Source organism: Arthroderma uncinatum (genome assembly GCF_011692745.1).
Source record: "Arthroderma uncinatum strain CBS 119779 chromosome Unknown scaffold2, whole genome shotgun sequence".
NCBI lineage: Eukaryota > Fungi > Ascomycota > Eurotiomycetes > Onygenales > Arthrodermataceae > Arthroderma > Arthroderma uncinatum.
This window is the reverse complement of record NW_022983864.1, coordinates 3,179,464-3,199,755: the sequence shown is the minus strand read 5'-3', so window position 1 is coordinate 3,199,755 and position 20,292 is coordinate 3,179,464. Positions and strand designations below refer to the sequence as shown.

Sequence of the window (20,292 nt, the reverse complement as noted above, 5' to 3'; positions counted from 1 at the left end):
CTCTATTCTCTTGCCTATTGCAGCTAACCTCCGGCTAATATACACGCTCAATTTAGAGACTAATTAGAGGCTACTCGGGCTTGGGGATCTCTCTATATATACATATATATATAGCCGATGCTCTCCTCTCGGTGGTGGCTGTCTCTCTGTTGCTTTATCTTCCTAGTACCAACTGCCACACTCATTTACATCCAACTCGGAGGGTCTACAGGGATCTATACAGCCACGTCGACGACCGATACAATGCCCGGTATCAAGTCTCCTCTGGCGCTCCTCGCTCTGCTTGGAGCACAGCAAGTGTTGTCGGCTGATGTTTCATGGCATGCTCCTAATGCTACTGCAATCAATAACCTCGACAAGGTCTTGAGCAGCGATGGCGTTTATGGCTTCATCTTTGACTCCTCTCAGACGCCAGACAAGGATTATGGCAAGTACAACTGGTGTAATATGCCACACGTACGCCCTAGGGAATATCCAAAAGCTCCAAAGGGCTATAAACTGCAATATGTGGAAGTAGTATGTATCCCCCATACGTTCCATACACAGAAAAATGATTCGTACTGCTGCTGAACAATTCGTCAGATACATCGACACCACAAACGTACGCCTTACCAGTCCAACACCTTTCCACAGGAATCATATCCATGGAACTGTGACGACGAAGGCCTCTTTTATTATGGAGAACCAAAGCCTGGCCGAGACAGCGCCAAAACCTACTGGAAGGGCTATCAAAACCCGATAAACCCATTCCAGCCCTCAGGTTTCAAAGGCACTTGTAGCTTTCCCCAAATCTCAAAGGAAGGTCTTGACGACTCGTGGCAGCATGGCCGTGATCTTTATGCTGTTTATCATAAACTTCTGCATTTCCTTCCATTATGGCTGGACCAGGAAAGAGTTTCATTCAGGGTGACCAACAATGTGATCACGAGCCAGGTTGCTGGAATGCTCATCAATGGGATGTATGGTGTTAGCGGAGACGCCCCTCTTAATGTTGAGGTATGCATGGGCACAAAAGACTACCCCTATAAATTGTGTTGTTCTCTCCAATTAACCAATTTGCAACAGTCTCCGCAAACTGACTCGCTTGAGCCTAAATATTCATGCCCAAAATCCAGTGCTCTCTTCTCAAGCGCAAAGGATGAACCAAATACGCCTTGGGCTGATCATTTGACCCGCACAAAGGAATTTGTAGCAGAACTAGATGCCATCTCCGGTGTATCTCCATCTGATTCGGGCTGGCACTCGAATTTCGACCACTATTTCGATAATCTTTCGGCTCGTCTTTGTCACGCAAAACCTCTCCCATGCAACATCAAGGATCCATCCAAATGTATCACCCGAGCACAAGCGGACAAGGTCTTCCGACTAGGTCAATTCGAGTACTCATACATGTATCGCGATGCCAAAAGCTCTCTTCCAGCTAGCACGGCCAGCTTGGGTGTCTGGATTGCGGAACTAGCCCAGCACCTCCGCGATCAAATAGCTGGCAAGGACGGGAAGATGTTGTATAGACATAACGTCGCCCATGACGGAAGCGTCTCCAGGCTACTATCAATTCTGCAATTGGATGTTATGGTTTGGCCTGGTATGGGCTCCGAGGTCGTGTTTGAGCTCTACTCCAAGAATAAAGATGCATCAAACCGCGAGAAGGAGTACTACGTGCGTGTTTTGTTCAGTGGGCAGATCATGCGCAGCTCTAACCCAGCCCTTGGCCTATTGGATATGGTTCCCGCCTCAACCTTGTTGGCTTACTTTGATGGCCTTGTGGGTGAGAAGGCGAAACTAGTGCCCGGGCTATGCGAGAATTAGACTAATATTCCTTACGCCCTTGCGGAAGGGTTGGTGATGATCTTTTTGCAGCATTGATTCCTTTCAATATTTATCGGGATATATACGTCCATCGATACAATAATATACTTTTAATCCAATAGCCATCATATATAGAGCTATCTCTACTTTTTTGAGAATGCTCATATCGTGGATGATGTTATAGTCAATTACTTCCCCGCAGAGTTTGGAGAAAAATCGTTGGGCCGGCAAAATCTCCCGTCGGCAATCGGCAAAACGCCGACTTGAACTAGCCCTTCGGCATTAACATTCCATAGGCCAGAATGCTCCCTACAGATTGCCAATTTGTTATTGGGCTTTATAAATGATAACACCTCGTTATATACCTAGTCATTTGGTGCACACTATGCCTCCAGGCGTGAAAGTCAGGTTATTATCGCCGTTGCTTCAGATCCAAAGGAAGATGAGCGTGAAGTCCGAATACGAGCAGCATCCACACTGTGGAGTAACGGGTGATGCTGATACTTGCTTCTATCAAGATAGTATATTCTCGCGACTACTTAGGTACCTATAATGGCCCTATCTCCTCTCTTTAAAAGCATATTGAAGATGTTAACTATGAGAAATTAGTCCCACCAACCTCCTAAGTAGTAGCTAGGTTAGGGCGACTTCCGTGTCGAAATGATTCGCTCAGCGAACCTAACAGATGCAATAGGGCGTCGAAGAGGTTAGATAACCGACTTGTTTCGCCCATTTTACCAAGGGTGGAGATAGCTCCAGCTCTAACGCTTCGCGCCGGGTAATACGGAATCTCGGTCAGCTGGACCTTCTAGTCAGAGCTATGGTTTATATATGATACCCCTATGGCTTCAGCTGGGTATCAGATGAGTGAGACCAAAGCCATAAGCCATGACCACCACAACTATGGTAACAACATTTTGCGACCGAGATGCCTTGCGCACGAAGTTTTCAACAGCCATGTCAGACATGTACAAGCAGGAAGTGCCTTCTTATGCGGAGTTAATCGATATTGTGACAGAAATCAACTCCGCAGTTGTGTCTCAAACCTCTCCAAGCACAGGATCGAGAAATGGCTTGTCTGATATCCATAATATCCATAGGTTGACGCTTGAGCGGCATGGGGCAATCCGACTTGGAACTCCTTTCGAACTTTCAATAATTCGACGTTTGTTCTCGCAGTTCGGTATGTATCCTGTGGGGTATTACGATCTCAGCGTGGCCGGATTACCATTACATGCCACTGCATTCCGGCCCACTGATGCTGAAACATTGGAGAGGAACCCCTTCCGGGTGTTCACAACGTTATTTAGACCGGATCTATTAAGGAAGGAAGCTCGAGACCTCGCGAAGGATATATTGAGCAAACGTAATATCTTCCCTGATCGACTGCTAGCACTCCTCGAGGAGGCTGAAAGGAAGGGCGGTGTTGAGCTTAAACTTGCAGACGAATTTGTTAAGGAGACACTGGAAGTATTTCGGTGGCATGATATCACCGCAACAAGCCACGAGGACTACCAACGACTGAACGAGGAGCACCCTCTTTTAGCGGATATTGCATCGTTTCGGAGCGCCCATATCAATCACCTCACACCCCGAACACTTGATATTGATCAAGCACAGATTGTCATGGGATTACGTGGATTGGAAGCAAAGGAACGGATTGAAGGGCCGCCATCTAGAAAACACGCAATCCTCCTCCGACAGACTAGCTTTAAAGCCATCCATGAGAAAGTTCGGTTCAAATCTCCCAAGAACGGGATGGTACAGGGTATACACGCAGCCCGATTCGGGGAGATCGAGCAAAGGGGCGCTGCATTGACCCATAAAGGCCGGGAGTTGTATGATAAGCTTCTTACGAAGGTCAATCTCGAAGTAGGCAGTGTGAAGGCAGACGCAAAGGCTTATGACCGCACCTTAAAGGAAGTCTTTGCTGCGTTTCCAGATGACAGAGAAACTCTCCGTGAACAAGGGCTTGTATTCTGCTCTTATCAGCCAACTCATAGAGCCCTCGAAACAGCACCAAATAAAACGACAGCGTTTTCAACCTCAATGAGCGAGCTTCTTGATCAAGGCTTTATAGATTTTGAGCCATTGACCTATGAAGATTTTCTCCCGTTCTCTGCAGCCGGTATATTCAGATCGAATCTCGGAAAAGGGGGTGGTGAAAATCCGAGTGTGAGGATTAAGGAGGTTAAGAAGGGATTTGAAGAGTGCTTGGGTAGCAAAACACTTGACAGCATGGCATTGTACGCAGAAGCCCAACAGAAGAGTTTGGACTATTGTTCCCGTGTTTTGAAACTTGAGAATATCAGCTCGTAAATAAGATGGTGAATATATACATAATACATACCTAGAATTTCACTCATTATCATTACCGGTTATCCTCCATGCTTCATAAACTCCTTGTCTTCTTTTAACCTCGTTGCGAGCTACAATCCTGTTTTTGCATGCTCATCGGAAATTTGGCGCGTGAAGGAGCATACATTATTGAAATGCAACTTATGCTGTAAGTTCCAGGCGGTCGTCTTGGTTTATAACAGCTAATGCATCCATACTGGCAACTCTTCATGAGATACGACAATACATGTCATTCACTTCGACTCGCATGTAAATCTCAAGAATGTCAATAGCATCACTTTATGGAGTAGAAATGAGTCGTAAATATTCAAACCAGTTGCTGAGGTCATATAAGCAGTATATCCAAATTCAAGTCTGCCATAACTTCTCTCCAGTCCACGGCTACCAGTCCAGGCTCAATTCCAAGTTGCTTCGATAGCTCGTGCCGCCTGTTCCAAACCGATTCCACAATGGGTTTCACAGAATTCCTATTTCCGAGACCAAACCGTAGCGTTTTCTCTAACCAGCGCCTTGCCGATGCCATGTCTTCATCTGTGTATGCTTCAACAGCCGCGATGAAGGCGGGCCATATAGAAAAGCTACCCTCACACTGGGTATAGAAGGCCAAAACATTAAACAAGACTGGCGAGACATAGTGAGCAACCTCCCTTGGTGGGACGTTAAACAACATCCTGAAATAATATATATATGTTGCAAATATAAATGCGTTATGTTGGTATTGCTCATAGATATGAAGACGACAGTCCGAGCTGACATCCTGATCGACGCCGGATTGGTCGACAATACTGGATTGGGCCTCGTAGCTCTGAATATCAGATATTATTTTAGATATTCTCTCTCGGTCCTCAGGATCCCACTGCGAGCCTTGCTTCGTTTCTTTACTCAAGCTGGTGATGGTAGATATGCATTCTAGGATTCCTCTTTTCGCTCCGATTGTGAAACCAAAATTAGCCGTCGAAGAGATGGAAGCGGCCACGCTTACTTCTCCGCTCACTCCTGAAGGTTGTGAATCAGGCTTGGTTGGGAAGATGGCCCTGAGCATTCGGAATCGCGAACCCCTTCCGACACTTTGTCAGGTAGTTGGTTTGGAAATTTCAGCTCGTTAAATCCCCTTAGGGAGGTGTCGCTTATTATCCTGATGATATACAGGCTCTGTGCGGAGAAACAAGCAAAGTTTGAAGCTCTCCAAGGCTCTCCATGTTCATAATCAAGTAGTAGTGCCCATGCGCCAGTAAAATGATATCTCCAATTTTTGGGCTTTCCGCTGTAGATCTATATAATTTCAGCTCTAGTGGCGGACATAACAGGAGCAAAAAAAGGTAGGGAGCACTCACTTCGGCCATCATAAGGGTCAAAATAGCAGCAAATGTTTGACCGAAATTCTTGGTTGGGCTGCGTAAACAATATTTGAGTTGCCTAATGGCTAGATTATAATATTTTATACCAAGTGCTATCATCTTCTCTTTCTGCACTCCAAGGTCTGCCATATTAAAAGCAGAATGGGCAAGAAGGCCATTATAAAGAGCTTTTTCTTCACAAGAGCTATATTGCATGGCCACTGCTGGGTAGTAAAGCCGCCATGGATTGGATGGATGTTCAAACGGCATCATCACGAAGGAAACATAATTGGCGTAATGGCTGAAGAGTCCCTTATCGTCCATATGAGAGCCCGGTAACGCATCGTTTAGTAGTTTCTGTGAAGAAGAGAGCGGGTATGGAGTCTGAAACTGCCTCGTTTGAAATACCGTGAATGGGTTATAGGGAGTGCTTTCTCCAGTTATATGCTGAAAGGTACCAGCATCAGCATCCTGTTGGTCGCATTGGAATATCAAGCAATCAACAATATCCGAGGGTAGAACTGGGATATCACCCCATGTCTTCTCTAATCAGTTAAGTTAATTGAAGTCCGTTTCATGCCCGAGGATAGAATGAATGCATAGGTAGCAAACGAACCACAAGCGAGGTACCGTCTGCCTTCGGACTTGTACGTCTTCCAATCTCCATCAACCCAGACCAATCTCGGGCTGTCGCTATCGCAGGGCAGCCCAAGCTTCTGGCAAGCTGAGCATTGCGGTTTCTTCTCGTCACACTAAACAAGTTTCAGACCGATTGCTCGTCTCATAATTATGGTCATATTATTGGCATATTGACGCTGTACCTTAACCTTGCGAGCACGGCACTTCCAGCAACCCTAGTTCAAATCAGACTTACAATGTACTCTAAGCTGGGGGTTAGAAAACATACCGTAAATGATCTCTCGCGGGTCTTCCGGCTTCGGCGTACGATTGCCATGTTGTGGTTTCAAGATTCCCTCATTATTCGACTCAAACAGGGAAGTCCGCCGGTATCTTATTCCCATGCTATAAATATAAGAGCAACGGCAAAGAGTCTTTCCCATGCTGAGGGGGATGAGTAATTGATAGTTGTTTCTCTAGAACCACGGGATCTTTTAACTTCCCTAACGGCAAAGCTATATATCTCCGTCCTGTGCAATTGGTGGATCGAAAAAGCCGAAAGCTCGCTATCAGTTGCTCTAAACTCCAGATTTATACTAGCCCCTTGGTTTGTTACCAGGATGACAGCTAAATGATATAATCGCCCTCCCTCTTTCTCTTCTTCTATTCCTGGAAAAACGGGTAGGTTCTTATTTGTATCCTGTGGTTCGCATCTCCTTTGAACCGGGGAACAGATGAATTAACTATTTTATGAATGATTAATTGTCCGACTTATTGCGATGGTGGTATTTAAGATGAGATTTCTAATACCCAAGGAATAAGTTATTATCGCTTGAAGCACTGCTTAAACACAATCTACTCCCTATCTTATGAAGAATGAGACGAGGCGTTAGAATATCTCATTACTATATTGTATTATGATTAAAAATTATAGGCCGGGAAGATAGATAACCTAGCACTCTACTTCCTCTGCCAACTTGACCAAAACGATATCGTTCTGTGATAAGTTGAATCCTCTTGCTCTCCCTCGACGCTCGACCTCTAAACAATCATTGAAGGTATGTACTGCGACCAGTTACTAGTGTTTGTAAGCTCATGTTAATATGGTCTATAGGATCAGACACGGCGGTAAAGAGGCGCAATTGGCTCTTAACTCCATCTCACCACCACGGATGACTTGTGGTATAATCTTGATCGTCATAGGGTGGCCAGCACAAAAATACTGGACCCTTACCAAGCACTTCTTCTCTTTGTAGTTGATGACGCAGTTCCGTTCGCAGTGGCTTTGGCCACACCATCTGCACTGCCATTAATACTTCTATTACTCTGTAGGGAGAGTGATTTTTGGGCGCTTTTTTCTGCCCCCTCCTTTTGTTCCTCAACTTCCGACTCCTCTGCTTCAGATCGATCATCTTTCGCGACCTTATACACAAGGTATCCGTATACCACGCGCAAAAGGCAGAACAACCAGGATATGTTGAGAGCTTGGAGAGTTGACAATAAACCGAGCGTGATGATGTTAGAGATCCAGCATTTATATTGCTGCGTCTCCAAGTTGAGTTCGTAGGGGCCTACGGTCCGAAACTCGGTCAGAAGTGACAAGATAATACGCAGATTCAGATAGTGACGCATGTAAACCCACACCCCTATGCAACCTGCGAGGGATAGTGGTGCTAGGGGACTATCGACGTAATTCAGTGATTTCGATATCTACTTGGAATAATCTTGCGTTAATAGCCTGTCTAGATAGCCCCTGAAGAAGGCGAGAGATATCGTCAAAGAACTTAGTTCTAACTTACTGCTAGGAACAAGTCACTGATATCATGGGTTATATATACGGCGATGCCGATATAGGTGAAGTGGAACCGGTAGCTTAGACCAATCAAGGCTAGAGTAATAATATGATGTGCTACAAGTTCCTTATAGTCTTTGCGCGGCTTCTCTAAGCCTAGAATCATGACAAGAGCCTGCTGTGCCCAATATGCAGCCTGAAACAGGTAGTAAAATTTGAAGTAGGTATTATGAGTCCGATGGGGGAAGAGTTCGTACATGCCCCGAGTGTTGAAGTACCAGACTGGCGATTGCCGCATCACATACAAGCCCGCAGGCCCTATGATCATGAAGTAGACCGCTGTGTACATCTGCTCCATGAACCGTAGCTGTTTCCCACGCGACTTGATGCCACCCAGACGTGCCAGAGGCCGCAACATTTCTTGCATGATTAACTCGCGCGTAAAGGAAAGGACAATGACGTAGAATAACACAAAAGCGACGTCCCATATGCCTTTGCCATATTGCGGAGGCAAGCCCGCTTCCAGAGCCGGCTGTTTGTAAGAGAGGAAGATGAATCGGGAAATGATATTTGACTCAGTCGGATTGATGAGGTAGAGAGAGAGGAAGGCAAACAAAGGCACCAGGGGAATCGTCCATGTGTGCTTCATCGCGAAGACTTTGCAACGACGTGCAATGGAGCGGCGTTTTTTGAGCCTGGGCTTCTTCTGCTCATTTACTGACGAACTGCCGTGGATGCTCGTGAGACCAGTCCCCAGGTCTCCAGGAAAAATCTCCCGGCGTAGCCCGCTGGGTTTATGCGGCACCCCAGTCTTCACGGATGAGGACCATCGATGAGCTAGATGGTTCGGTAGTGCGGAAGCTTCGGGGATGGCCATTCTTGTTGCTCGCTGACGACCCGGTGGTGAACAGTAAAGATAGAATTAGCATTAGGATGGCTGAAGTCAGCTTTGCTCTCAGTGCAGAGAAGCCTGACTGGCACCGATTGCTCAAGGGTGCAGCCACTTTGTTTTAAGAGAGAAAAGGAAGCGAAGAAGTGTAGATGCACTATTTTCCTTTAGCGACTAGTTAGTTATACGCCTCGTCTTATGCCTCGTTTCCCGCTATAATAGTATAGGCATCGCCCGCACAACAATCAAGCATCATCTTTCCTCTTCTATCTACACTCATACGTACGCTGTAGCTGCGGCTGCAGCTCATACAGATACTGGCAGGCCGGCCTGAGAGGCATTGGAGCCTCACACTTACTCAGCGTTGCTCGCCAGTGCATCTTAAAAGCTGACTGGCTATATCCATTGAGATATGGCTACACCTAGTAAGTCACCTTATATTACTTACTCACATTCCCTCTTCTTACTTGCTAATCAGTAGGCGAAAACACACTCCCTTTGGACTCTATCAAACTGCCATCACGTCATTTCATATCTATATAAATCCCGTCGACCTCCATCGCACACGAACTTCCTCTTCCCTCTCCTCCTCTACATATACTCATATTTTCCCTATCTGCCGTCCTGTCTCGTCTTGTCTCGCCTTGCCTCGCCTGCACTCTCTGCGTCGTCTTGTTCTCGTACACCCTCCCCCTTATCGGCCGGCACGATTGGACAGTTAGCAGAGTCCAGGTTCTGTGGGAACGCACTTCCCATCCGGTCCGCAAACCGACTCGTAACCACCATGTACAACATCTTTATTTTGTGACTGGCTCGTCACTTCTCTGAGTCCATGAAGCTCGAACAGCAAAATGAGCCGGCTGACCAAAGTGCCCATCAGAAACCGGGCTATGACCGGAACTGCGTCGCCCATGCCGATGAAGATTTGGCCTGACATAGCCACGGTGCTGAAAATAAATACAACAGTTACCGCTATGTCTGCGAGCCACTGAACGGCAATAGACAGAGGCCCTTTATCTACCTTTGTTAGGAACATTGGATTGCCCAAAGCGCAAGGCACAAACTCGCTTTTAATAACCTGGAGCCATGACTTGCGTTCTGTGAGCTTCTCGTGGTCCCCAGCCTCTTTAGATACCCTATACCGTACCTTAAAGCGCCAAAAGCCAAGAATATGAAGGGGGGCAAGGAGGATAAGCCAGAGAAAGAGCGTATACGTCTCTGATAATGGCCCACTATCCACCGCAATTGCTGAGACGGAAATGGTCCAGTAGGCCAGCTGGTATATCTGATATAACACATTGGCAGCGGCGGCGGCGCCGATTAGATATTCAGCTGCGGATATCAACAGCCAGAGCCATCTTGCTTTAGGGGGAATGAGAGAGCAAATACGGAAGTCGCTCGCGCGCCGCAAGGACTCTGCAGGATTGGCTAGTGGTCCGCCCGTGCTGACCGATGGCATGGCAATACCAAGCAGGAGGGAGAGCAGTGGGCGGCGGCTGGCGAGGATGCTCACCTCTGCGACTGTCGGGCCAAAAATCTGCTGCATGGTAGGAAGAAGGCCGAAAATCACAGCAGTTATACCCATCTCGGTTTTGCTATATTCCTCCATACCACCGAGTAGACAATTGGCCAAGTTAGCGGATAGCCCTTTTTTGTTATTGGAGAGATCGAAGTATTCGTCGCGTTCCTTCTGGCAGTGATTGTTGATGATGTTAAGCAAGTAGTCGTTCCATGCTGGAAAGAACCTTCGATATTGGTTTGCTGATCGAGCTGCGGTTGGCACTGCGACTAACAGTAGATCTGAGATACGAGATATTTGATTGATTTGATTGGTCAGGTGGGTCTGGAGCAATCTATGAGATTTCAATCTATCAAGCACTGATCATCTAAATACACGATATTGAGCTCCTATTTATGTTCCTCATACGGCCATGTATCTTGCCATCGCGGAGATGCCAGCTACAGCTGAAACAGGCGTTAAAACGCCGGGCGTAGCATTTGTTCGATGATGGAGAGCTGACACTGATATTTAATGAAACGGCGTAGTTGACTAACGTGTTTCGTACGATCAGGCAGTATTACACCGAATCTCCGTTCAACAGTAGAAGTAGCACAGTCATTATCGAGACCTTAGGTCGTATTGTCAATACCGACATCTTTGCGAAATGTCAAGGGCAGAGCTTCTGGCTCAGTTCCGTGAGTTGGGTTTCAGGAGCTTCAAACTCACGAAGCTCTGGTGGGCTCGGTTGATTTAATAAACAAGTTGATAGATATATTTATTTGTGCAGGCAAAGAAGGGCAGGGGTATTTATTACTACTTCTTTTAGCCGCGGAAGAATACGATATTACTAGCAATATGTAAGGAGCAGAGTATATGCAGTTGCGGCCCATTTCTCGTATTAGAGCCCAAATGTATGTAGCCAAGATGCATGATACTGAATATTTATACTCCGTACATAGGTTAAGAAAGTTATATGACTCGACCCTTGCAAAAATCTTTGCTCCAGGGTTTTGTTATGCGCTTTCGTAGGATCAAGTACGGCGTATAAGTACTTACTTACACCGCCGGGGTGATCAGACAAGGCTGAAGTGGAGCATGAAGGATTCTCGCCAAGTATTGATAACCTAATAATGAAATACTGTCAGATTCTTTCAATACATAGTGTCTTCGTATATCGCGGAATCTCTATAGGTTTATCACTTACGGCTTGTACAGCCAGAAAGTATCGGTACATTTACCACGTGAGTGCTACAAGCTTGCGGTCCTCCTTGATCCCAAAAGGCATTCAGAGGTTCAGACCTGACGTAAGTCTTCCAGGAGGATCTTATAGGAAGCTTGGCTGATGGTGAAGCGTTGCAGAAGACGAATCGATACCAAGGCTAGATAGAATACTACAGCGAGGTTATCTCCCAGTTTCAAGCATGGCTCGAGTTTCGTTGATCTGATCAAGGCCCAAGGGCAAAGGGTATTCAATATATACAGTCATATAACAAAAGTTTCTTTATTGTTCGCGTTTCTCGCGATTCCTCGTAAGAGTAGGATCTACCCTATATATATATATAGTAAAGTCTGCTCTATAGGCTAAAAAAGGGGTTAACTCTAAACTATAATATTCTCGAGTTCATGTAGAAGATATCATCACGTGATTCAACGTTATCACAGCCAAAAACTACGACGTTGGAAGAGCGTTTTGATATCAAACATCTAGATATATTCCTAGCCCGAGACCCTGTTATCCCTCCATTCCTTTAATTCGGCTCCTAAATATTACTACGACGATCTACCTTAGTACGCCCTAATATTCCTAATGTTACACAAATCTTGAAGCCACATTCCTAGATCGCGGCGCCTAGTGACTTACGAAAACATGCGCCCACCATGACATCGCGACACCGACACAGACGCATTCCGTCTTCTGGTAGCGCTACCACGACACAAACCACCGCGTCAACGGCGTCTACAACAGTACAGGCACTGAATGCCCACAGGATGGCTCCCTCACAGCCCTCCTCTGCCCTCCCTTCAGTACGAAGGACACTTTTCAACTCCGGAAGCACTCATACAAGCCGGCGGCCAGCGTCGACTACCTCTTCCTCTACCGCGACGGATAACCACTCTTCCATGCCAACGGATACAGCCACAAGCTCGAATGGAAGCTCAAACGCTCTTGGAGGAAACAGGCCATCCAAATCGATATCTAAACTTGGCACATCTTTATCCGCATCTTCTTTAGATAGTGGTGATATTGTTGCGCGTGACAAGAATGGGTGTTACAAAGTGGATATCCCGATCTTACCGCCCGGCGTGTTTGGAGAAGAAGGTGAGGGTGGTGATTCAATGGAAGGGATAGAACATTCAGGGGGTGCAGAGATGCCAATTGAAGAGGGAGGCGAGCTTGCGGGAAGGGATAAAGAAAGTACGGATATACCCCTACATGCATATGCCACTCTACCGGTTTGAAACGCCGAGCTATTTGACTATAGAATCTAAGTCTGACGGAAGATGCAGAAATCGATGCCAGCTTTGTTGAAATGATGCGTCACAACAGGAGCCGACATGTCAATGGTGAACCCTCTGGTAAGTGCTATCTTCTGTGATACTACCTCCCCTAATCAACATCCCTGCTAGCCACGACGCGAGTGGTTTCTATAAGGGCAGCTTCACGAAAAGCTGAGGAGGTAAACCGCGCATAACATAAACTGACGGTCACTCTAGAGGTTTTTCTATTAGTTCAGCAAAACCTAAGGGACAGAGTACTAGGACTTGATGAGGACAAATGGATGTTCGAGGTCGATGAGGAAATCAAACTCTAGCACCCTGATGCCAATTTCTGTCTGGAAAAATCAGCCTACAAGGGGTGGGTCACTAATTGGCGCAATTTTGCACAAACAGGAAACTAATAATATCTATCATTTGTCTCCAAGGGCTTAATCTAAGTCTAATGATGGCGGGGCCTCCACCCTTTTTGGCGCTTTGGACTGCTCGCCGGACTTGGGCTGGTTGGATTGGCCAGGTGGTCCGCCGAAAAACATCCCCATCATATCCATCAAAGGGTTCGACTGTTTCGGTATCTTTATGCCGAAATATAGCTCTCCAATATGGGCCAATGCATGGTCCCATCCACCAGCCTCCTTAATATGTGGCTCATACTGCTTGAGAAGCTGCCTGAATAAATCAGGAGTACCCCGTTGGATAGCAAGAAGGAGTAGGTTTGTGAAGTTAAGCAGTGGCAGAGACGGGTACATACGAACATCATTCTGCTTACTGCTTACTTCCTGTACGCTGAGGGCGCTTCCGGACTCTGATGTGGATAGTCGTCGTGTAAATACCAAAAATGCCTTGTTCGCATTGAGAATATTACCCGTAAGTAGATATGGGAATACTGCGCGACAACAGTATATCCCGGCAGTGTGCATTGCATCGTAGGTATACCAATTATACTCCAGACATGCAAGAGCCTCGGCAGATTCGACAGTCCCGAAAGCAAAGTGCCGTTCCGCATCATATGGCTCATTTTCTAGGAAAACACCCTCCGTCAGATCCTCGACCTTGTAACCAGAACTCGAAGAATATACGACAAAATGGCCTACCTTGGGCGTGGATTGACCCGATCGCGTGGTGCAACTCCGGATCACCCCTCTCAAGATCGCCAAACTTTGAACTCCACGAAATAATTTCGTTTATATATCTCTTCCTGGTTGGTTCCTCTGGCGGAAACTCTTGGAGCAATTCAATGAGTCGTTCTAAACAACACAGGTCAGCTAGAGCTTCTAAACACATCCCGTACGAGAGACCAAGGGGCCGCACGTTTTCTCTCCTTTCCAGTCTCGTCATCGGCCACCTCCCACTCTGCCTTGTTGTAAACTTCAAGTACCAGCATGATTGCTAGATCACCCCCACTGGCAGAAGCTCCCTGCTGGGCTCCGGCCTGTAGCAGGGCCTTCGCTCCACCAGATAGTATATTTGCAGCGGCATCGTAATTCGACTGTTTTATGTACCGTGCTGCGATCACACGGAGCTGTTGGTGGGATTCATAGTAAGCTCCGGCGGCGATCCTATTTGAAACAGAGCAGTCAGCAATGGCCGATACAGGTCCTATTTGAAGATAGGATTAAACCAATAGCAATTCAAAGAGTTAACCATACTTTTCTTGCTGCCGGGCAATGGTCTTGTCAATTCGAGAGGTCATGGTGGCCTCCCTCTGTCCTGTCGCCTTCGGATGTGGGGTAGCTCAGGGCGCCTCAGAAGAGCTAGAAGGGCGTCTTAGGGATACAAAAGCAAGAAAAAGTTATTGAATCCAATGTTTTCAAAATAATTAAATATTAAACAGGGGATAAAGGATGCCTGGAGGAGAAGATGCGGGTTTCTCTCGTCATATTTATACAAGATGTTAAAGAAGCATCCAAAAAAGTGTCGTCAGCACAGCCAATCAGCACGTGTTTTGCACCTTTTGGAGCTCTTTCAACGCCGGCGATATTTGAACAGCTAAGTAAACAATAACTTCAAGGTATTATTCTATACAGAGTATACCTTTATTTACGGGCATGCCGGATGCGTTATCGTGATCTGGGTAACAAACACAGCTTACTATAGCTATTTCCAGCCGATGGTTCATGCCTCATCCGGAAGCCAAATATTAAATAGAAGATATCCCTTAGATGGAACAGCCCAAGATAAGTGTCAGTCGAATAGTCATATTAGGCTGTTTATTATCGTTGTGTCAGTTCTAACATCCTTGCAACAGTTCCAACATGGCTGCAGTTTTTGAGATCCAACCCATCGAAAGATTCAATGGGATATCAGAACCCTTGAAACGACCAAGAGTACGATAATGCGTATTATTTTGTTCCCTATGCCTTGCATTGGGCTAACTAGATATCTCGTTTACATTACGCCTAGGAGATTGCGTGTTTCTCCTATGATGAATGGCACCGTTTTCGTCTCGATGATTCGGCCCTTCGTTACTATTACCCCCCGAAACTGCCGGTAGATCTCAAGGCAGGGTTCGATACTTTTATTCAACGTGATGAGTCTGATGATAAACATCTTAATGCCCTTCTTGACACAATCATCGCAACGGAGAAGGAGAAAGAGAGAAAGTATGATATGGATTTTGTTACCTGGAGAGGAATGATGACCAAGGTAAGTCGATCTGCATTATCATCATACAAACGAAATACTAATAAACTTGTTTAAAGATATTCATCGCTCCTTATGATACCATGGATGGGTAATATAACACCTCTTGGATATTGCTGAACTGAAGAACTAATCAACTATTCTATTTTTACATTAGATTCGAAATGAATGCTACCTGTTTTCAAGTGGGCCAACATAAACCCCCTCTCGTTGTAGTTGGGCAGCTTACAGTAGAACTCGGCTGATGTTCTTGTATTTTTGAAGGGCCAAATGTAAGATCCCACTAACTAAATTATCCATATCAAAGTTACTAATTAAACTCTTTTCGAGGTGATAGTTTTATTGAAGAGTCTCACTCTTACCACCTTGAACGACTTAAAGAACAGGGGAATAGAAGAGTGCGTCCTGGAGCACATTCGTCTGATATGATGTCTTACTGGGGTATGTGTTGCCGGTTAACCCCTATAATAACCATTATCGTTCGGGCTACTCAAGATTTGACAATTAGGGTACAAGTTCGAAACTGTTTCCGTACTTTCTGAGCCCTGGGATGCAGCTTCACGAGAAACCATTGAGGCTCGGGAAAGTGAGGTTGTCAATAACAATCCTCAATACTGTTCCCTTGCCCGCACTGGTATCGGAAACATCAGAATGCTCCTTGCCGGGGAGGTTGATGCAGGTATGAACACAACCCGGACCCTTGTTTCCCTTCCTATACGATGCAATATGTTCACATAGATATGATTACGTCGCAGTGTGGGACTGCAAGCCAGACAAAAAGGACGATCCAATCAACTGGGTAGAGCTCAAGACATCTGCAACAATCCGCCATGCAAATGATGCTATGAACTTTGAGCGCAAGCTTCTCAAGTTCTGGGTCCAGTCGTTCCTCCTTGGAGTTCCAAAAATAATAGTTGGGCGCCGGGACCAGGATGGATTTCTTCTAGCGCTGGAGGAGTACGCCACGGACGAAATCCCAAATATCCCTAAGAGAGGGGCACGTACCTGGGATGCAAACATATGTATCAATTTTGCATCCCAGTTTCTAGCTTGTATGTGGTATATCCAATAATTCCCCCCCTTTTGAGGCATGCTAGCTAATGCAAATAATGCATAATGCAGGGTTGAAGACCATCGTGAACTCGGATGGAGTATGGACTATTCGAAAGGCAGCAAAGTCTAACCATATTGAGGTTTGTAAAGTTCAAGAAACTGGCCACGGAAATATTCTTACTCCAGAATTTATCGAGTGGAGGTCGCAGAATTAAGAGTTTATTGATGATCTTTTTCAATCTTGGGAGATACTGAGCCTTGTGACATTATAAAGGCAAACTGGTATCGCTAGATTCCGGATCCATAACCCCGGAAGACAGTTGGTTTTTTACGGTCAGAGAAGACGTGTCATTAGACTCATCCCGGAGCCTCTTAAGATATTCATCTCGGTGCTTTCTCTTTTTAACCGATTTTAACGCCCTCTTGTGTCTCCTCCCTGTAAGATGGGCAGACCAAGCATCCCCCCCGGCGATAGTAGTGTTGCATGTCTCGCATTGCATCCGCTGGGGGATATCATCAACCTCAAAGCGATTTGTGACATCTGTCGACGCGAAGAACTCCTTTGCAGCGATCGAAGTCTCACTTTGATTAGGGAGCGTGTTCCCAGAAAGAAATTTCGAGGCAATATCTTCAGCAGGCTGGCGAACAATAGTATCCCAATCCTTCACTTCTGTTGAATCGACGATATATAGACGATCGGTTATACCGGCAGTTCCCAGAGCTTTCCAAAGTTTGTTCCTTATATATCTCAGCTGTTCTTTAGCATATAGTTTTGTGGCAGACTGGATTGATTCGATGCATTCGTCCTTCAATGCGTCAAGTTCAGGATTTGATTCCTCCTTGGCTGAAAGCAAGCCCTTGATATAAGGCTCTAATTCCTTGAAGCCGATAGACATCCAAATTCCACGCGTTCGATCAACCTCCACCCCTTCCGATGCCCTATCCTGTAAATATTTAAACATATGCCGAGCTTCTTCGAGTAGACCTTGGTCTATCATTCCGTAGACACGCCCATCCAACCGTTTTCGTAATTCCTCCTTTTCGGTATGCACCCAGAAGACAAGAATGGGAAACCTGGCTTGTCCAAGCTGAGAGTCTGGATCTGAGTCTGATTCTTCGGCTCTCAGGCCGAGATCATCTTCCTGTGGCGCGACCTGTCTAATTCTCCTTTTCTGTTCCTCGTATATCTTTGAAGCGGGTCGCCCGGTTTGTAGGTAAATTTCCAAGGATCGACGAATCTTTCTCTTTTCGTTACGATGCCAACGATTTGCCATTACAGGGTCAACCTCCCGTAATTTCTCGTAAATTTCCTCCGGAGTAGCATCTAGAATTGAAAACTCGGCCTTACTTGCAGGATCTATTACCGAAGTATCATCGATTTGCGATCGCTCCAATTTTTTCGAAATCTCATCGTCCGAGTCACCTTCGTCGAGTAATGGTTCGTGGAACAGGACAGACTGGGTATAATAATGAGTCCCACCAACGAGTATTGGTAGCTTCCCCCTTGACCGAATCTCATCGATAATTTTCAGACTTTCTTTCTTAAATCGGCCAACTCTCCAAGGGCTCTGGTCCAGGTTTACACATGCGATCAAGTGATGTGGAATCCCATGTCTTTCTTCAACGGGTATTTGATTAGTGGTGATTGGGAGGCCGTTGTACATTTGCATTGCATCTGCATTGATTATCTCTCCATTAAATCGGACTGCAAGTTCAACTGCTAACTATTCAGAGTTCAGTAAACTCTTGCTATACACTATAGCAGTTGAATGGGCAACTCATCGTTACTTACCTTGGATTTTCCTGTGCCGGTAGCACCAACAACGGCAATTAGAGGCCTCACTGGCGGTTTTGGAGACGCCATGAATGATCGAAGGAGGGCTAGCATAACGGTATTAACAACTTGCCCGTCCCCTAAAGGCTACAAAAAAAAATGCAAATTGATGATAATTTACCTTGATATGCAAAACATTTTTAGGTGAAAAAAGCCTGGCCTGTATTTTTTAAACTAACGTATTGAGGCTGTAAAATAAATTACATATTCGACTTTTAGAGTAGTAACAATGGTAATACGCCTGGTTAACGGCATATAAATGTCTTTTCAAGTCTTCTCGAGAGTTCTGCAACCAGAGACGCTCTGCTTAGCAAGCTCAAGTTTCTATATCATTATATTTATACTGTAGACGATGTTTAAAGAGCGTCTTGGACTTCCAGGATATATTATATGCTCGTTCAACTCTCGGCAGCTCAATATATTTCTATGTTGAAATCGGTTCTTTTTCTGTCGATGCCCTTACTACCCCTAGCTGTCTCACTATCAAAAACACGAAGACAAGTTCGCTCTCGGTCGAGGATGAAAGTTGCAAGTTGAAACAACAGCCCCTCGACGGTGATTATAAATCTCCTCACGTGTCTCTCAATCTCGCCCTTGAAGGTGGAAGCAATTAATCAAAACGTCGAAGAGGGAGAAGAGGTATAAATACAGTCATTCCCAGATATCTGCTCTCAAGTTTGGAAGAGAAATTCCCGATTGTCGTTGTAGATTCTTTATTAGGACTATACACACGCAGACCCAGCGTCCTCTTCATACAATGTCTCCTTCCGCCGCTCCGGACACCACTATCAAGGTCAGCGACCTCAATTACCTATTCCCCGATGGCTCGACAGGACTTTCACACCTCTCTCTTGACCTCCCTCAGAGTAGTCGAACCCTCTTGATTGGCGGTAAAGCAGATTCCCTTTCCCGTTCCCTCTCAATCCCCTAGCATGTCCAACCTTGTTTTTGTCGCCTTCTTCCCTCAATAAACCGTTTATCGAGACAAGTACTTCATAACCATTTCTAAACGATCTTTGCTCTGTTCTTGCTTCTCTTTATCTAGCCAATGGCGCAGGTAAAAGTACGCTCCTCAGGCTCCTTTCAGGCAAACGGCTCGCGCCAAACGGTTCCATCGTCATCGGGGGTGTCGACCCGTTCAAAGAGGGTCTCGAAGGTGTTACATATCTCGGTACCGAATGGGTCCTTAACCCTATCGTTCGAAGTGATATCGATGTGCCGACTTTACTCGCATCCGTCGGAGGAGATTACTACACAGAACGGAGGGATGAACTGATTGACATACTCGATATCGATATGTCATGGCACATGCATGCAGTGTCAGATGGAGAAAGGCGGCGTGTCCAGCTTGCCATGGGCCTATTGAGACCATGGAATCTACTCTTGCTAGACGAAATCACGGTTGATCTGGATCTGTTGAGTCGAAGCAACTTCCTGGATTTTCTAAAACGGGAGACGGAAAGGAGGCCTTGTACTATCGTCTACGCTACGCATATCCTAGACAACCTTGCCCAGTGGCCTACTCATTTGGTCCATATGCACATGGGCAAGGTAAGAGACTGGGGCTCCATGGAGAAGTTCTATAACAACCGCCCTCGCATGTCGGAGAACAGTCAGCTGGGTGAACTGGTCATCGAATGGCTGAGGAAGGATATGAGCGAGCGTGGACCTCGCCCTGGTAGACCAGCAGAGGCTAAAACAATAACGAGGAACGAATGAGCAGGTATATGCCCGCACATTGGGGGGATGGTTGCGATTCGAGGAAGATAAATACCTCAACCCTTAACGGTGAGACGAATTTTCTTATTTTCTGCTATTAATGCCTTTGGGTGGTTGCATTCGAGCATAGGCGCGGCCTCAACGCCATAGATATCAGGGTCTTTTTTCTCCTTCCTTTCTTTTGATTCTCTCTAGAACATTGTCTTTCTTTTCACGATTGTAGATAATCACCCTCTTTTGTAC

General features: G+C 45.9%; 9 protein-coding genes across 9 annotated transcripts; 5 read left to right on the top strand and 4 right to left on the bottom strand.

Moving 5' to 3' along the window:
• Positions 1-243: 243 nt before the first annotated feature.
• GIQ15_02943 (uncharacterized protein) lies at positions 244-1,809 on the top strand (the record flags this gene model as incomplete). Its single annotated transcript, XM_033550360.1, has 3 exons — positions 244-516; positions 583-996; positions 1,066-1,809. 3 exons carry the CDS (start codon positions 244-246, stop codon positions 1,807-1,809), a joined length of 1,431 nt encoding a protein of 476 aa, XP_033407521.1.
• Positions 1,810-2,697: 888 nt separating this feature from the next.
• On the top strand, positions 2,698-4,128 carry GIQ15_02942 (uncharacterized protein; the record flags this gene model as incomplete). Its single annotated transcript, XM_033550359.1, has 1 exon — positions 2,698-4,128. One exon carries the CDS (start codon positions 2,698-2,700, stop codon positions 4,126-4,128), a length of 1,431 nt encoding a protein of 476 aa, XP_033407520.1.
• A 3,784-nt stretch (positions 4,129-7,912) lies between these two features.
• Positions 7,913-8,791, bottom strand: GIQ15_02941 (uncharacterized protein; the record flags this gene model as incomplete). Its single annotated transcript, XM_033550358.1, has 1 exon — positions 7,913-8,791. One exon carries the CDS (start codon positions 8,789-8,791, stop codon positions 7,913-7,915), a length of 879 nt encoding a protein of 292 aa, XP_033407519.1.
• Positions 8,792-9,521: 730 nt separating this feature from the next.
• Positions 9,522-10,412, bottom strand: GIQ15_02940 (uncharacterized protein; the record flags this gene model as incomplete). Its single annotated transcript, XM_033550357.1, has 1 exon — positions 9,522-10,412. One exon carries the CDS (start codon positions 10,410-10,412, stop codon positions 9,522-9,524), a length of 891 nt encoding a protein of 296 aa, XP_033407518.1.
• A 1,770-nt stretch (positions 10,413-12,182) lies between these two features.
• Positions 12,183-13,117, top strand: GIQ15_02939 (uncharacterized protein; the record flags this gene model as incomplete). Its single annotated transcript, XM_033550356.1, has 3 exons — positions 12,183-12,720; positions 12,813-12,881; positions 13,020-13,117. 3 exons carry the CDS (start codon positions 12,183-12,185, stop codon positions 13,115-13,117), a joined length of 705 nt encoding a protein of 234 aa, XP_033407517.1.
• Positions 13,118-13,231: 114 nt separating this feature from the next.
• Positions 13,232-14,493, bottom strand: GIQ15_02938 (DUF410 domain-containing protein; the record flags this gene model as incomplete). The annotated part of the gene is made up of 4 exons (XM_033550355.1): positions 13,232-13,821; positions 13,895-14,047; positions 14,112-14,359; positions 14,450-14,493. The coding sequence occupies 4 exons, from the start codon at positions 14,491-14,493 to the stop codon at positions 13,232-13,234; spliced, it is 1,035 nt and encodes a 344-aa protein (XP_033407516.1).
• A 562-nt stretch (positions 14,494-15,055) lies between these two features.
• On the top strand, positions 15,056-16,711 carry GIQ15_02937 (uncharacterized protein; the record flags this gene model as incomplete). Its single annotated transcript, XM_033550354.1, has 7 exons — positions 15,056-15,127; positions 15,204-15,446; positions 15,503-15,534; positions 15,781-15,884; positions 15,952-16,122; positions 16,199-16,495; positions 16,566-16,711. The coding sequence occupies 7 exons, from the start codon at positions 15,056-15,058 to the stop codon at positions 16,709-16,711; spliced, it is 1,065 nt and encodes a 354-aa protein (XP_033407515.1).
• A 51-nt stretch (positions 16,712-16,762) lies between these two features.
• Positions 16,763-18,360, bottom strand: GIQ15_02936 (tRNA isopentenyltransferase; the record flags this gene model as incomplete). Its single annotated transcript, XM_033550353.1, has 2 exons — positions 16,763-18,220; positions 18,289-18,360. The coding sequence occupies 2 exons, from the start codon at positions 18,358-18,360 to the stop codon at positions 16,763-16,765; spliced, it is 1,530 nt and encodes a 509-aa protein (XP_033407514.1).
• A 727-nt stretch (positions 18,361-19,087) lies between these two features.
• GIQ15_02935 (CCR4-Not complex subunit Caf16) lies at positions 19,088-20,049 on the top strand (the record flags this gene model as incomplete). The annotated part of the gene is made up of 2 exons (XM_033550352.1): positions 19,088-19,220; positions 19,376-20,049. The coding sequence occupies 2 exons, from the start codon at positions 19,088-19,090 to the stop codon at positions 20,047-20,049; spliced, it is 807 nt and encodes a 268-aa protein (XP_033407513.1).
• Positions 20,050-20,292: the final 243 nt, after the last annotated feature.